Source organism: Tachyglossus aculeatus, chromosome X2 (genome assembly GCF_015852505.1).
Source record: "Tachyglossus aculeatus isolate mTacAcu1 chromosome X2, mTacAcu1.pri, whole genome shotgun sequence".
Taxonomy (NCBI): Eukaryota; Metazoa; Chordata; class Mammalia; order Monotremata; family Tachyglossidae; genus Tachyglossus; species Tachyglossus aculeatus.
In genome coordinates, this window is record NC_052100.1 from 30,215,656 (window position 1) to 30,231,880 (window position 16,225).

The 16,225-nt window shown below is 64.9% G+C and overlaps 1 protein-coding gene across 1 annotated transcript; it reads right to left on the reverse strand.

Annotated features, from left to right (window-relative positions):
- Positions 1 to 707: 707 nt before the first annotated feature.
- SLC66A2 (solute carrier family 66 member 2) lies at positions 708 to 15,768 on the reverse strand. Its single transcript, XM_038770862.1, is given in 8 exon segments — positions 708 to 1,859; positions 2,530 to 2,746; positions 4,811 to 4,864; positions 7,946 to 8,079; positions 12,243 to 12,388; positions 12,390 to 12,413; positions 12,415 to 12,573; positions 15,712 to 15,768. Coding segments are annotated over 7 exon segments (816 nt in total). The 5' UTR covers positions 12,448 to 12,573; positions 15,712 to 15,768; the 3' UTR covers positions 708 to 1,651.
- Between the last annotated feature and the right edge of the window lie 457 nt (positions 15,769 to 16,225).

Here is a 16,225-nt window from a genome sequence, read left to right on the forward strand (position 1 = left end):
TCGGCCGCTTCCCCGCACCGTCCCAGCCCTGTGCAGGACAGACAGACTGCACGCCGCCCCGGATAGTATAATTTATTTGTTAAAAGTCACCACAGTCGACAAAATCTTCCCAAGAGCCAAAGGTCACTGACCCCTGACCCGCAGTCAGCCCTGTGCCCGGCCCCCTCCCTGCAAATCAAACCCACCCAGACGCACACGGCCATGCAGACGTGGCCTCGCACACGTGTTTACGCTCACACAGATGCGGCCACGCTCACGCTCGGCTGGATTTCCACCGCGCGGGCAGAGGGAGCCCCACCGCGGATGCTCGGGCCTACCAACGTGGATATAATTTGGGCCGCGCCTTCCTTCCCCCCTCAACCCCAAAGGCCCAGCCCCTCTGCCCCTCCTCGCCCAGGAGCCCCGGCCAGCCTCGATACTCCGCCGGGTGAGCCCTCCCAGAGCTCTCCACCTCAGCAGGAGCAGAGCCAGGGATGGCGTGGTGGCGGGCCACCTCCAAGCGGTCTTCAGGGCCAGCTTCCCGACCCCCTCCGGCCCTGGACCCTGTCCCCATAAGGTCACTTTGGCTAGAAGGGCCCAGGACCGGGCCAGATTGGGAGCGAGCTGGGAGCGAGCAGGGAGCCCCAGGGCCACGTTCGACCGTGGAGGGTCCAGCCCTCCTCCCCCAAGCTCCGCCAAGCCCCCGTCCCACCTTCCCTCCGCCCACTCTCACCTCAACCCTCTCCGCCCCCCCGCAGTCCTCTCAGTCCAGCAACAAATCGAGTCACGCTCCACCCTCCCCGTTCCGGTGGGGGTCATGGGTGTGAACTCGCTGGGACACCCTGCAAAATCCGAGCTGGGGGTGCACCAAAGGCCAAGAGGACAGACGAGAGACCCCCCCCGCAGTGGCCCCAACCCCAACCGGTCCTGCCGTGGAGCCCCGGCCCAGCCCCGGGCAGCCAGGCCCATCTGGACGGAGCAATGCCAGGACCCGCCCGCCCGCCATCCAAGGAGCGCCGTGGACCTGATTATAAATACTTAAAAAAAGTGTTCTGCCCCGAGCTGGAGCTAGGGAGGGAGGGGGAGTGATAGCGACCACCAGCTCATTCCCCAGCCCGGCCCCTCGCCAACGCCAGGCTCCCAGAAGGCAGTCGGCCTCCTGGGCCAAATCCGGACACAAACAACCCCACGACGGGGGAGGAATTAGTGACCGGTCCCCCGCTCCAGCCAATCTCATCCGTCCACCCCATGTTGCCGTCTCCCCACCGCGGGCCCGTTCCGGGGAGACTCCCGACCTGAACGCGACGCGTGCCCGGCTCCTCGGGTCTCCCCTCTGCCGATGGCTCTCCGGGTGCAAGCGACCCCGCCTACCGGTGTTTCGGGGGGCACCTGTGGGGTGGGGGTTGGTGCAGGGTATTTAAATAGTCTAAAAAATGAGAATCCAGCCCTTGTGATAGGAAAACCAGCTCCGGATCTGTGCTCTCTCACCCGGGAGCACCGCGTGGACTGACGGGTGGGGGGCGGCCTGGTGTGGCCCCCCTCCCCGTGCACCAACGGGGAGGTGGGAAGACATTCCGGCTCAGCAGGCGGTCCATCCAGCCGCGGCCTTCCCACCCCCGGCCGCTACCTCCGTGTCCGGGGCTCCCGGGGTGGACGGGGCCGGCCCGGCCCCCTAAAGGGCCTTGGCACTGTCTGGGTGGGCGGAGTGGGCCGCCGGCTTCTGGGGGTGGGCGGCGTACAGGTGGACCTGTAGCAGGATGGCCACGTCGACGCACACCTGCAGCAGCCCGCACACCGAGAACTGAAAGGGGGCCTTGTTGAGGATGAAGTAGACCGTCTTGAAGGTGTCTCCGCTGGTCCACATCAACACCATCTTGATGCTACAACGGGAAACGGCGGGGAGAGGTCAGCAAGGTGGCGGGCCCCGGGCGGGTGGCCGTCCGGTGGGGCGGGGCGTCACCGCTCCACGCTGAGAACCCTTTGTGTCGGACGGCACCGACCGCCCGGCCCCCGATTTTTTAGGGTGTTTGTGAAGTGCTTACTACGGACAGGCGCTGTACTAAGCACTGGGGTAAACACAGGCTAATCAGGTTGGACGCGCTCCACGGGGCTCACGGTATCGATCCCCATTTTACAGACGAGGTAGCCGAGGCACAGAAGCGAAGCGGCTTGGCCGAAGTCACACAGCGGGCAAGCGGCGGAGCAGGAATCGGAACCCAGATCCTTCCGATTCCCAGGTCTGTGCGCTCTCCACTAGGCTACGCAGCTTCACACGCACCCCGACACATCCACACCCTCCATCTCCCCCCTACCACCCGAGGGTGTGTTTTGAGATGGAGATGGCATCTTTCCCAGCCCATCGTCCCCACGAGGCCTCCGAAAACAAGCGCAGAGCACGGAGAGACGACACAAGCGTCTTCCGCCGTTCCCAGAGCCGGATGTCCGTGGAACTCGGCTCTCCCCGCTCCCTACCGGGAAGCGTGCCTGCCGGCAAAGCCCCGGACAACCAGAAGGGCCAGGGCACGGGGCAGTCAGGGCCCGGTGTCCTACCTCATTCCCTCCGTGGACCGGTTCTGGTGGTTCCGGTAGAGCTGGGGCAGGCCGAGCATGGCCTCGGTGAAGACGGCGAGGAAGCCCAGAGTCTCCACGAACAGCACGGAGTCCAGAGAGAGGTACGTGAGGTAGCCGGCCACCACGGCGAAGGACAGCAGGCACTGCACGTAGTCGCTGAACCGGTTCCAGCGCCAGAAGTGGTGCAAGTCGAAATCTGGCAACGGGGCAGAAGACGAGAGCGGGGTCACGCCGGACCCCGGACGCGAGTCGCCGCGTCCATTCCTCCGCCGTGGCTCCGTGGCCGAGACGTGGCAGTAGAGGAGACGACACGGGGATCCTCTCTCCCTGTTTTCTCGGGTTTCCAGAAAGCGTTCTACCGTTTGGACTTTAGGAGAGCCGGGTTCTAGTCCTGGCCTCGCCCGTGGCCAGCTGTGGGGCCCCGGACGAGTCACTCGACCTCTCTGGGCCTCGGTTTCCTCCTCTGTAAAACCGGGGTAAGATCCCTTCTCCTGATTTGACTTGGCGCCTTGGGAAGGCAGAGTCTGCGTTTGATCTGACTGCATCGTTATCTACCCCAGTGCCTAACCCAGTGCCTGGCAAAGAGTATCGCTCCTAATTGACCCTGCCCTCCCATGAGTGCGGCAACCGGTCAGTTGACAGGCTGGACACCGGCCAGCGTGGTTGGGAACAGTTCATTCTGACCGGGATTACCTCGGGAACTGACCGCCAGGCCCAGGGACGGAGCCCGGGGAGACCAGAGGGGTCAAAGTCCAGCTGGGATCATCCAGGCCCCCAGAAGCCGGGAGGGGCTCGTCCGGACCCCTCCTCAGCAGCCGCAGCTGGTCCGGGCAGACATTCGCACAACCGACCAGTCGGAACACTCCTGCCCGCCGGCTGGGGACGCCCACCCCGACGCCCCTGATGCCCCCAGCGCTCGAAGAGAGGGGCAGGGGGCCGTGGGGGCCACCGCCGGCGGGTCCCCAGGAGCAGGAGAGGAAACGCTGCTTCCTGCCAACACCATTCCACCTCTCTCCTGGCCGAGCCCGTCGCCAGGCAAACAGTTCGGACAAACAAAGTGTCCGTGACCCCGGGGCTCAGAAAACATTTCTCCCAAAGCCGAGAGAACTTTCCTCCCGAAAGGAAGAGCGAGAGCAGCGCATACGCTGCCCTCCCCGTCAACAACGCGACACGGAACCGGCAAGGGGGCCGGGGAAACGTCGGGAAAAGCCAGCGGCTGGGAAGCGGGGTCGTTCAGACCGAGACACGACACAGCCCCTCCATCCCGCTCCCGGATCCCTCCCGCTTCAAAAATCTTGTCTCCGAGTGACAGGGACTATCCGACTCTCCCCCAGGGACTCGGCACAGACCACCCAACACCCCATCTCTCTCCCGTAACCCAGCCTGGACCATCCAGCATTCCCACGTCTCCCCTCTCCATCCCTGCCTTTCCCCACTGACCCAGCCTTGTGGCTGCCGGGAGAGGATGGAAGGTAAGGGAGGGGTACAAATACGCTCTTCCGTCCCAGTCTTGAAAGCTGCCTCATCTGACTCCCATTTCCGGGGGACAGGCCGGCACCCCCAGCCCCAAGGTGGAGGACCCATGGGGTCGAGGCTCAGGAAAGCTCCGTTTCTGGCCTTCTGTGGCTCCAACTGATTCGACCCACACCACCTCTCTCCCTCGAGTGGTTCTGGCCCCCACCCACCATAGGTCCTTGCAGCCCCCAACAACCTGCCTTTCTCTGGACGCGTGTCCACCTAGAGGGAGCGAGACCAATGCGGGACAGTAGGGAAGAGGCAACAGGATAAGCAGGAAGAGGAGGAATGGGGGGGGAGCATTCACTGGGAGAAGCTGACCCCAACACCCCAAAACACCCCTACTTGGGAAGGGGCGGGATCGGCGGGGGGGTCACTTGCAGCAGACACCGAGGCTACGACTCAAACTCAGTCCTGAGGACGGAACGAACCACCAGGCCCCACCGAGCGGTTAAAGGAAAGGAAACCGTTGATGACAAGTCCGAAACGGCGTTAACAAGCCCGCCCGTTCACGCGCACGCAAACACAGCAAGAAGCTCACACAAAACCGACACCTCAACTCAGAAGTTACCTCAGATGGGACCACTTTTCCTGCTTCCCAGCAGGCGACCCATGCACGCTTCTGCGTGTCAGGGGGCGGGAGGTCCCCTGAAGAAGTTTCGGGGCTGCCTCCCCTAATCCCGGCCCTTCGCCTTGCCCAGCCCCCGGGGATTTTGCGGGGCGGGGAGGGAGTCGAGGTACGTACCCAGGTAGGAGCGTTGGGATGGGGCTCGGAGTTCTTCATCCTGACTATCTGCCGCTACGGTGGAAGACAAGGGGAAAGCGAAGAACAGAAAGGAAAAGGAAAGAAGAGAGACCAGGTTGAGCGACAGGGTCAGGAGAAGCCTCCCCAGATCCCCCTCAGCCGCCGCCCCCTCCCCACCCTTGCCCCCACTACTCATCATTATCAATGGCGTGTATTGAGCGCTCACTATGTGCACGGTACTGTACTAAGTAAAGGCACGTCAGGCCCCCGAAGCTGGTATGGTGCACGTGAGGGAAGGGGGCACTTTGGGACCCCAGCCCCTCAAACAGGCTGCAGACGTTTCCGCCCCGTATGGGGTCACAGGGCGGCAGTGCCGCGGGCCGCTTTCACCCCAACCCCTCCCAGATTGAGGGTCCTTTATTTTCCCAAGGTCCCCCCACCTCAGTGAGCTCATTTCTCCCCACCACCCCGCACAATCTGCAAATTCGGGGCCTGGGGTGGTGGGGGTTGAAGGGAGGACCCCCACCCCGTCTTTCTCTTGGTGAATTTAGGTCAATCCAGGCGGAAGGCCTTAGGGGCCGGAGGGAAGGGGCCAGGCCCACAGTGGTCAGGGAGGGGGGGAGTGGACGAAGGAGCCACGGCCAGGCCCTCATTGGATACGTCCTTCCTTGGAGATGACTTCTGCAAAACAGCCACACGCTCTCCCCACTGGCCCGGCCCTCCCCGTAATCCCACGGGCCTTCACGCTCCCCTCTGCGCTCCCCGCGCACCCGAAGAGCAAGTAAATATCCAATGGAGCCCAAACGTGGGGGGCTGAGGAGAGAAGGCACAGGGGCAGCCCAGACCCCGACTCAGGCAAGCCACCGGAGGAGAAGCGGCTCCTGGCAGGGGCTAGGGAGTGACGGCCCTGGGTTGGGGCTGCTCCAGGAAACGCCTGGAGGTGGTGTAGACGTGAGCCAGAGCCTGCCAGAGCACACTTGCAAGCGCATGCACATATAGACACACACACCCTTCCTCCTCCTCCTCCTCTCCAGAGAGCCAACCACGCAGCTTCTCTTTCCTCCCACCCCAGTTGGCCGGCCCCCGGATAACCCAGGCTAACAGCCAAGCAACCTGAGCAGGGATGGGGGAGAGCTGGTGGCTACCAAGACGGTGGGCTGGACCCAGGGCAGACCACCCACCGCCCAGATCTTCAGACAAGGACAATTTTAGCCGTTTCTTCCCAAAGCCCGGGAACCCCCGGGTGCCTGGCCACCTCGGCCCCATCGGCCACGGTGGTTTCGCGGTGGCCCCTTTTTGCACTGCTCCCCACCCTCTTATTGCTGCCAGCGGAGGTGGCCTGGCCCCCTTGCCGCCCCCTCTATGCGCCCGTGGCTGTGCCGGGGTCCGGCGACGATCCGGTGCGGCTTCTTAAGGGTTGGGCCCGGGTCTCATTTCTACTGGTATCTGCGAGTGTCTAAGCTCGGGGCCCTGCACACAGGAGGAACTCAAGACGAACAATAGATTAATTGATTTCCCGCCCCCGTGGGACTCCCTGTTTGAGAGGGAGAGCAGAACTCTCCCCATTTTACAGAAACCAAGGCTCCAAGAGGTGAAGCGATTTGCCCCGGGTCTCCCGCCCAGGGGGGCAATGGCAAAGCGGGGACTCCTGGTTCCGGGCTCCTTCCAATAGGCCTTGCCGCCTCCCAAGGCGCCCTTCGCTTCAGACCACTGAGGAAACTCAGCCAGCTGAAAGCTTCTCGCCTCGACCTGGGTGAGCGGGTCAGTGGCCGGGGCCATCCCGGGCCACGAAACCCAGGTTTGAAATCTCCGTGGAAGGCAGCCATCCGGGGGGGGCGGCGGGGAGGACGGCCGCGACGCCAAAGGCGGCCCCCTGCCGCCCCTGGGGTCGTGGCCGTCCGGGCCTCCTCGCCCTTTCCCCATGGTGACCGTAATCCGTTGCCGGGGGACGGGCGACTCGAGCCCCGGGCGGGGCGGGAGGCCCTCGCTGGCTCCTGAGTCGACCGCTCAGGATGCCCGGATGCAGGTGAGAGGCGCCGGAATCCATCCGTCAGCCGACCGATGGTACGTACTGAGCGCCTCCCGAGGGCGCGGCGCTGGACCGGTCCTCTAAGAGCAAACCGCACGTCCCCTGCCCACAGGGAGCTTTCACTTTCCAAGCCTTCCTGCCACTGCGAAACACGGCGAAAAGCCTGGCAGGCCAGATCCTTAGTGTCCAGGCTGGCAGGATCGTCACCCAATCTCCCGCAGTGACCACCCGGACGGCCAGCTCCCTTCCAGAAGAGGTGAGCCGGGAGCTGGGGGTGGCGTGTGATCCGAACCACAGTCTACCCCTATATACTCCTTCCTCCCGAGTCACCACCCGTCGAGGCTCTGAGAGGGCCGCCGGGTCTGGAACGCGGGATAAAATAGGTGGGAAAGGAGAAAGAGCAGCAGGGAGAGGAGGGAGGCGGAGGAGGGCCGGGCAAGAGCCGGGGAACCCTAAGGCAGGAGCTGCAGGCCTGGGGACTCCAACGGGGAGAGGGCAGCACGGCCTAGTGGGAAGAGAGTCAGGAGGACCCGGGTTCTAATCCCGGCTCCGCCACTTGTCTGCTGGGCGAGTCACGTCGCTTCTCTGTGCCTCAGTTACCTCATCTGTAAAACGGAGGCTAATAACGTGAGCCCCACGGTGGGCCTGGACCGGATCAGCTCATCCCTACCCCAGTGCCCGGCCCATAGTAAGCGCTCAACAAATACCCTACGAAGAGCACCCAGGCACTCGCTGGGAGTCGACACAGGCACCGCTGCAGGCGCGAGCCAACCGCCGGTCTAACTGGCCGATGCAGCCGCTGCCCGTTGCCAGGCCGGCACTAGCCCTCTCCAGACCCAGACGGTCGGCAGGGAAAATCGGGACTTGCGGGAAGGTGGGGGAAGCGGGGAGGTGCCGGAAGGGAGGCGTACGCTTCCCGTTCTAATTCAGCCTGGATCTGCCCGGAGCAAAGGGTGAAGCCACGGGAGCGGGGCACCCCTGCTCCCAGAATTCCAAGGAAGGGGTCCTAACTTTCCGCGGGACCCCTGGATCGGACTTGAGGGCTGGGTGACGGCGGAAGAGGGCCGGAGAGACGGCGACGCAGGAAGGGCCCTGTGGCCACCCACCTGTGAAGGCGCGGCGCTTCCCGCCGAGGTCGTTGGCCACCCGCACGTCGGTGCAGAGTTTGAGCATCAGCAGCATGGTGGCCGTCATGATGACGCTCTGCCACAGGAGAGGAGACTCAAACGGCCGGCCGAACCTGCGGGGCACACCACACCCATCAGGGAACGCGCCGGGGGCCGTCGGGAGTTGGGCCCGGGAGTTCGGGGGGACCCAAGGTTCCCGTCCCAACTCCGGGCTGCCGGGTGACCTTGGACTTTTTGGGCCTCGCCTTCCTTCTCTGTAAAACAGAGATCGATGACTGCCGCGATCAGACGGATCCCAGGCCTGGGAGTCAGGCGGACCTGGGTTCTAATCCCGCCTACGCCACTTGTCCCGTTGGGTGACCTCGGGCAAGTCGCTTCAACTGGGCCTCAGTTTTACCTCATCTGTAAAAACGGGGATGAAGACCGTGAGCCCCACGTGGGACGGGGACCGCGTCCAATCTGAGCTGCTTGAATCTACCCCAGCGCTTTGCCTGGCACGGAGTAAGAGCTTAAGAAATGGCATTTAAAAAAATAAAAGACGACTGCCACCTGGGTGGATGGGTGACCTGGAATAAACAGCTGGCTTTCCGTCCTTGCCACGTACTCCGTCTCGGAAATCGGCCCTCAACCCGAACACCCCCCGACCCGCAAGCGGCCAAAACTCATCTTCTTCTCCCTCCCCTCAGGAAGTGGAGCTGCTGGGGAAAGGCCCCGGGCAGTCGGAGCCAGACAGAAACCGCCTTGTTTTCCCGAGCCGGCCGCTCCCGGCCCGGTCAGCGGCCCTGGCCGGGGTCGCGGCCGCCGCAGACGCTGCCCACGTCTCCGAGGCCAAATGGAAACGGAACTTTGGACTGCAGCTGCAAATCTGCTCCCAGCGGGGAAACTGGACACCGGAACTCACCAAGGTCCTCGATCTCTGGAGCGGGAGGGGTTCGGGGAGGACAACCAGTCCAACGACCTGCCTCCAGGCCAACGAACGGTCAGACAAGGAGGCAGTAAGTGCAAGGCTTCCCCCCCACCCACGTAGGACACGTTGCGGGCCAAAATGACCGCATCCCAGGGCCGACACTGTGCTGGAGCACTGTGACTGGGCTGACTGGGGCCTTGGTTATAATAATAATAATAATGGCATTTATTAAGCGCTTGCTATGTACAAAGCACCATTCTAAGCGCCGAGGTGGTTACAAGGTGATCAGGTTGTCCCACGGGGGGCTCACAGTCTTAATTTTACAGATGAGGGAACTGAGGCCCGGAGAAGTTAAGTGACTTGCCCAAAGCCCCACAGCCGACAAGTGGCGGAGCCGGGATTTGAACCCATGACCTCTGACTCTAAAGCCCGGGCTCTTTCCACTGAGCCACGCTGCTTGCAGTAGCCACGCACGTCGGCCACCTATGATTCAGGCTTGCCGGTGGCCCTGTCCCTTCTCGTGGAATGCCCTAGAGGAAACTGAGGACGGACGGAGGCTTGGGGGGTCTCTGGAACCGCAGCTCCCAGGGGTCTCCCGTCTCCCCTCCACCCAGCTAGCCGTCTTCCAAGAGGAAGATCGGGCCTGGAGCCGGACTTTAAAACCACCTCCCGTCACCGCCAGCGGAGCGGAGACCCAGGGCTCTGCCCTAAGCTACGGCCAGGGTGGGTCTCCCGAGACGTCCCTGCTTACCCCCATGCCCGGAACGCCTCTTCTCCTGGTGTTCCCTCTTCTGGAATACCAGTGGTTTGTTTTCAGTGCCCACCGAGGACAGGGCACTGTACTGACCGCCCGGGAAAGTACGACAGGAGCGCAATCCAGGTCGCCTGCCCCAAAGAAGCAGCGTGACTTGGTGGAAAGATCACAGGCCTGGGAGTTAGAGCACCTGGGTTCCCATCCCAGCTCCGTCACCTGTCCCTCTGTGCGACCTTGGGCAAGTCACTTCGCCGGGCCTCAGTTACCTCATCCGTGAAGTGGGGACGAAGACCGTAAGCCCCACACGGGACAGGGAGTGAGTCCGACCCGATCAGCTCGTATCGTTCCCCGAGCGCCTAGTACGGTGCCGGGCAAATCGTAAGCACTTAAATACCGTTTTTTTTAAAAAGGCACAGAGATATTTACAAGGAGCAGTACCGGAATAAATGACTGTCCAGTCGAATGCCATAGATACGCAAGGGCCGCAGGCTGTCTAAACGAACACATAGGGACAGGCGGCGGCTTCCGGGTTGCTACGGCTCTCCGGACCACGTGGCAACTCTTCCTTTTTCCCCTGCTGGTCCAGACTCGGTTTCTGTCTCCCCACACAAATTCGGTTCGGGGCAGAGGGGTTTTTCACTTGTTACGGGAACGGAGTTTCTTCAAAATAAACTTGGGTCCGGCCCCGTGCTGACTCACCACTCTCCTCCCCGCCAGCCAACTCTCTGCTCTGCCCCTGGGACAAGACAGTGCGGATGGCACCGTGCAAGCCCTCCCCACTGCGGTCCGGCCAGGTCCGGCACAGAAGCTGCTGGTGGACACCTCTCCCCTCTGCTCACCCAAATGACCGGTGGCCAAGAAAGGTGCCCAGCTGGGTCGCCACGGGCAGCGTGCCAAAATGCGAGGTAGTCCCACCCCGCGACCCTCACGCCAACAGATGCGGTCTACCAATAGCAGCGTCATCTTCCAACCGGGACATGGCTCTGCCATCCTTCCCCCTCTTAGGAGGGAGAAGGAAAGCAGACAGTCGCTCCCCCTCCAACCCTTTCCCCGGCTCCCCCCACATCTCTCTCTCTCTCCTCAAGCGAAAAAGCCTTTCTCCAGCACCGTGCCAACCAGGAACATTAGCGGCTTAAATGGAAACAACTTTAGAAGAGAGAACCCTGCGGCTGCTGGCTTCCGGCCACTCGCCAGGCCTCGCCAAGATGGGCCGAGGGCTCGGACCGGCCCCCTCGACGACCAAAACGGCCCGGCGTCCGGCCGCCGGGGGGAGGCTACGCAGCCTGGCCCGGTGCTCTGGGTCCGGCCAGGCGCTCAGCACAGAGCTCTGACACACGGGAAGCGTTCAACGGACGCGCAACCCTGATAAGAGACGGAGCCTCCCGAGGCGAGAAAGGCGGATGGAAGGACACGTTGGTTCGCTTGCTTGCTAATTTCGTCTGGAATTCGGTCGGGGCGATCTGCGTGGATGCAGGTCCCTGAGCCTGGGGCGGCGGGGGGAGGCGTGGCTTTCCAAACTCTCTCCAGGCTCAGCCTCAGGCCTTGGTTGGTTTTAAAAAGTAGTGGCTACAACCCAGTAGCCACTGCTTGTCCCTTTGTGTTCATTTAGACAGCCTGCAGCCTATGTGTATCTATGGCACTCGATTGTACAGTCATTTATTCTGGTAATGCTACCTGTAAATATCACTACGCCTTTTGGAAAAATGGTCGGTTCCCAACTAGGGTATGTGTCCTTCCTTGGGCCAAGCCCTCCGGCTGAGTGGCGGAGGGAAGACACAAAGAACCAGAACAGACCGGTCCCCGTCCCCTCCGGGCTTCCCGTCTAAGAAGGAGGAAGAACGGGTATCTTCTCCCCACTTTACAGATGAGGATCCTGAGGCCCAGACAAGCTAAGGGACTTGTCCAAGGTCACCCAGAAGGCCAGGGGTAAAGCAGGGATTAGAACCCAGAGCTCCCGGCCCCCCTGCTCTTTCCTCCGGGCCGTGCCGCACTCCACCTAATAATCTAGAATAGCAATCGCCACATCTGGGGCTGCAGCGGAAAGTCCCCGGCGAAGGGTGTGAGGGTCGGCGGGAAGGGACGCGGGGTGGGACGGTGAGAGCCGCAGCCCAGGCAGGGAGGAAGTGAGGGTGCAGGCTGGCTTCCCGGGGCTCGATTCCCTGGGGCTTTCCCACTCAATGATTCTCCTCCGGACGGGAGGTGGAGCAGGGATGAGGAGAACCTCCAGGGATGACCTGGAAACTCAGGAGCCGAGGAAGACTCCGCTCCCGCCGGCGGGACGGGACCGAGGGAAAAGCGGGGACGGGGGAAGGAGGATTTCCCTTTAAAGGAGGAAGTGGTATCTCCGCGCAAGCGCCCTTCTCCCTCAGCCCATCCCAGATTCCACTCTTCAAAGAATTCCCCAAACGAAATCCCCCACATCCGGTCGCCGCCGCTGCCCGGTCTCCCGAGGGAGTTGCGTTTGGGTGTGGGTGGACGGGTGTGGCCAGGCGGCGGTCAAGTCTGGTAAGGCCACGGGTGTTTAGGTGTGGCAGGGCGGCGTGTGCTTGCGCGTCCAGGTAGCGTGTGCGGCACGGGGGGCAAGGGAAGGGGGCAGGGGAAGTGACCCCTCTCACCAGAAAAGGATGCGCAGGACGTTGGCCACCAGGAGCACCAGGCACACGTAGGTGGAGAAACCGTCCGCGTTCTGCGTCCTCTTGATGTCTCGGTACTGGGGGATGTAAGGGACCACTCCCCCAAACACCATGGCGGCGGCCGCCCCCCCACGACACCAGCTGGGACAGGGGGGGTCAGCAGCCAGTCCAGCGCGTCCAGCTCCATCCCGGGTGCGGGCGGTGGGGAGGGGGGGCCACGCTGCGCCCTGTCCCGGGGCCACCGATCCGGGGCGGGGCCCGCTATCTCCCGCCGCCGGACGTCATCCTGGGGGAGGCCTCGGACGGACGGACCCTGGACGGGGGGACGGGAAGAAGGAAGGGGGGGGGGAGAATCAGTATTGAAGTGACGGTGACAGGTGGGGAGGGGGCAGCCACAGGCCCACCTACGTTCTCTCTCGAAGACTCGCCTGTAAAGGGAGGGCCGCTGCCCATACCAGCCCGGAGACCCCCCAACCAATCCATCTTTCGACAGGCCCCCTCGTCCGGGGCCTGACGGCCCCCCCACAGCCTCACACCCACAAAACTTTGACTTTGTTTCCGGGAGGGGGTCTTCGTGGGCTGGTACTGGCCCGGCCCCACCCTGTGTGAGACCCCCCACCCCCAGCCCCCGTTGGTGCTGCGGGATCTGCCTTGCCCCAGCCCGGGGTGGGGGGCAAACTGGGGCCCCTCAGCCCGGTGAGGGGGGCATCTGGGGATCCTCGGCACTGCCTGAGAGCCGGAGACCCCCCAACACGGGCGGGGAGCAATATGGGGACCCTCTGCCCGGCAAAAGGGGGTAGCCGAAGACCCTCAGTGTGAGACGGCTGGGGGGGTGGGGGGTGGGGGGCTGAAGACCCTCAGTGTGAGACGGCTGGGCGGGGGGGGGGGGGGGGGGCTGAAGACCCTCAGCTTGCAGGGGGGACATCTGGGGACCCTCAGCCCAGGGTGAGGGGCATCTGGGGACCCTCAGCCCAGGGTGAGGGGCATCTGGGGACCCTCGGCCCAGGGTGAGGGGCGTCTGGGGGACCCTCGGCCCAGGGTGAGGGGCGTCTGGGGACCCTCGGCCCAGGGTGAGGGGCATCTAGGGGACCCTCGGCCCAGGGTGAGGGGCATCTAGGGGACCCTCGGCCCAGGGTGAGGGGCATCTAGGGGACCCTCGGCCCAGGGTGAGGGGCATCTAGGGGGACCCTCGGCCCAGGGTGAGGGGCATCTAGGGGACCCTCGGCCCAGGGTGAGGGGCATCTAGGGGACCCTCGGCCCAGGGTGAGGGGCATCTGGGGACCCTCGGCCCAGGGTGAGGGGCATCTGGGGACCCTCGGCCCAGGGTGAGGGGCGTCTGGGGACCCTCGGCCCAGGGTGAGGGGCGTCTGGGGACCCTCGGCCCAGGGTGAGGGGCATCTAGGGGACCCTCGGCCCAGGGTGAGGGGCATCTAGGGGACCCTCGGCCCAGGGTGAGGGGCATCTAGGGGGACCCTCGGCCCAGGGTGAGGGGCATCTAGGGGACCCTCGGCCCAGGGTGAGGGGGCATCTAGGGGACCCTCGGCCCAGGGTGAGGGGCATCTAGGGGACCCTCGGCCCAGGGTGAGGGGCATCTAGGGGACCCTCGGCCCAGGGTGAGGGGCATCTGGGGACCCTCGGCCCAGGGGTGAGGGGCATCTGGGGACCCTCGGCCCAGGGTGCGGGGCATCTAGGGGACCCTCGGCCCAGGGTGAGGGGCATCTGGGGACCCTCGGCTCAGGGTGAGGGGCATCTAGGGGACCCTCGGCCCAGGGTGAGGGGCATCTAGGGGACCCTCGGCCCAGGGTGAGGGGCATCTAGGGGACCCTCGGCCCAGGGTGAGGGGCATCTGGGGACCCTCAGCCCAGGGTGAGGGGCATCTGGGGACCCTCGGCCCAGGGTGAGGGGCATCTAGGGGACCCTCGGCCCAGGGTGAGGGGCATCTAGGGGACCCTCGGCCCAGGGTGAGGGGCATCTGGGGACCCTCGGCCCAGGGTGAGGGGCATCTAGGGGACCCTCGGCCCAGGGTGAGGGGCATCTGGGGACCCTCAGCCCAGGGTGAGGGACAGCTGGGGACCCTCAGCCCAGGGTGAGGGGCATCTGGGGACCCTCGGCCCAGGGTGAGGGGCATCTAGGGGACCCTCGGCCCAGGGTGAGGGGCATCTGGGGACCCTCGGCCCAGGGTGAGGGACAGCTGGGGACCCTCGGCCCAGGGTGAGGGACAGCTGGGGACCCTCAGCCCAGGGTGAGGGACAGCTGGGGACCCTCAGCCCAGGGTGAGGGACAGCTGGGGGCCCTCAACTTTAGGGGGTGGAAGCAGTTTGGGACCCTCAGCTTGGTGGGGGGGTCATCTGGGGACTCTCATCCCAGGGTGAGGAGCCTATGGGGGCCCTCAACTTAGGGGGGTGGAAGCAGTTGGGGACCCTCAGCTTGGAGGGGGGCTTCTGGGGACCCTCAGCCCAGGGTGGAGGGCATCTGGGGACCCTCAGATAGGGCTGGAAGCAGCTGGGAACCCTAAGCTTGGAGCGGAGGCATCTGGGGACCCTCCGCCCAGGATGAGGGGCATCTGGGGACCCTCAGCCTGGAGGGGGGCATCTGGGGCCCCTCGGCCCAGACTGAGGGGCATCTGGGGACCCTCAGCTTAGGAGTAGGGGGGGGGGAAGCAGTTGGGGACCCTCAGCTTGGAGGGGGCATCTGGAGACCCTCAGCCCAGGGTGAGGGGCATCTGGGGACCCTCAGCCCAGGGTGAGGGGCATCTGGGGACCCTCGGCCCAGAGTGAGGGGCATCTGGGGACCCTCAGCCCAGAGTGAGGGGCATCTGGGGACCCTCAGCCCAGAGTGAGGGGCATCTGGGGACCCTCAGCCCAGACATCATCTGGGGACCCTCAGCCTGGAGGGGGGCATCTGGGGCCCCTCGGCCCAGACTGAGGGGCATCTGGGGACCCTCAGCTTAGGAGTGGGGGGGGGGGAAGCAGTTGGGGACCCTCAGCTTGGAGGGGGCATCTGGAGACCCTCAGCCCAGGGTGAGGGGCATCTGGGGACCCTCAGCCCAGAGTGAGGGGCATCTGGGGACCCTCAGCCCAGAGTGAGGGGCATCTGGGGACCCTCAGCCCAGAGTGAGGGGCATCTGGGGACCCTCAGCCCAGAGTGAGGGGCATCTGGGGACCCTCAGCCCAGACTGAGGGGCATCTGGGGACCCTCGGCCCAGACTGAGGGGCATCTGGGGACCCTCAGCTTAGGAGTGGGGAGGGAAGCAGTTGGGGACCCTCAGCTTGGACGGGGCATCTGGGGACTTTCAGCCCAGGGTGGGGGGCAGCTGGGGACCCGGAGGTGGGGCCGGAAGCAACCGGGGACCCTCAGCTTGGAGCGGGGGCAACTGGGGGCCCTCAGCCCTGGGGTTTGGGGGGCCTGGGGGGGGGGGGTGCTGTGCCCGCCCCCAGGTGTCCTTCCTTACCTGCGTGCCCCGGCCCGGTCCGGTCCGGACGCTCGGCCCCAAGCAACCGGGCGGGCGCGCGCCCCCCGGCCGCTCGATCCCCCCGGCCGCTCGATCCCCCCGGCCGATCCCCCGGCCGATCGGCTCGCTCCTCCCCCCGGGTCCGCCGGTCCTAGCCCGGACCCCCGAGCCCGGGGAGCCCCCAGGCCGCCGTCCCCGCCGTCCCCGCCGTCCCCGCCGCCATGGCGCGGCCCGCGCCACACCGCGCCGCACCGCCTCGCCACACGGCCGCCGCCCCCGTCACAATCCCCTCCTCTCCCCTGCCCTCCCCTCCCCTCCCTTCCCCTCTCCCCTCAGACCCGCCCCCTTCTCCCCCACGGACCCGGCCCCTCCCCCCTCAGCCTCGCCCCTTATCCCTCAGCCCCTCCCCTTTCCCCTCAGACCCTCTGCCTCCTCAGCCCCGCCCCCTTCCCCTCAGCCCCGCCCCCTTCTCCCCCACGGACCCGCCCCCTTCCCCCTCAGACCCGCCCCCGTC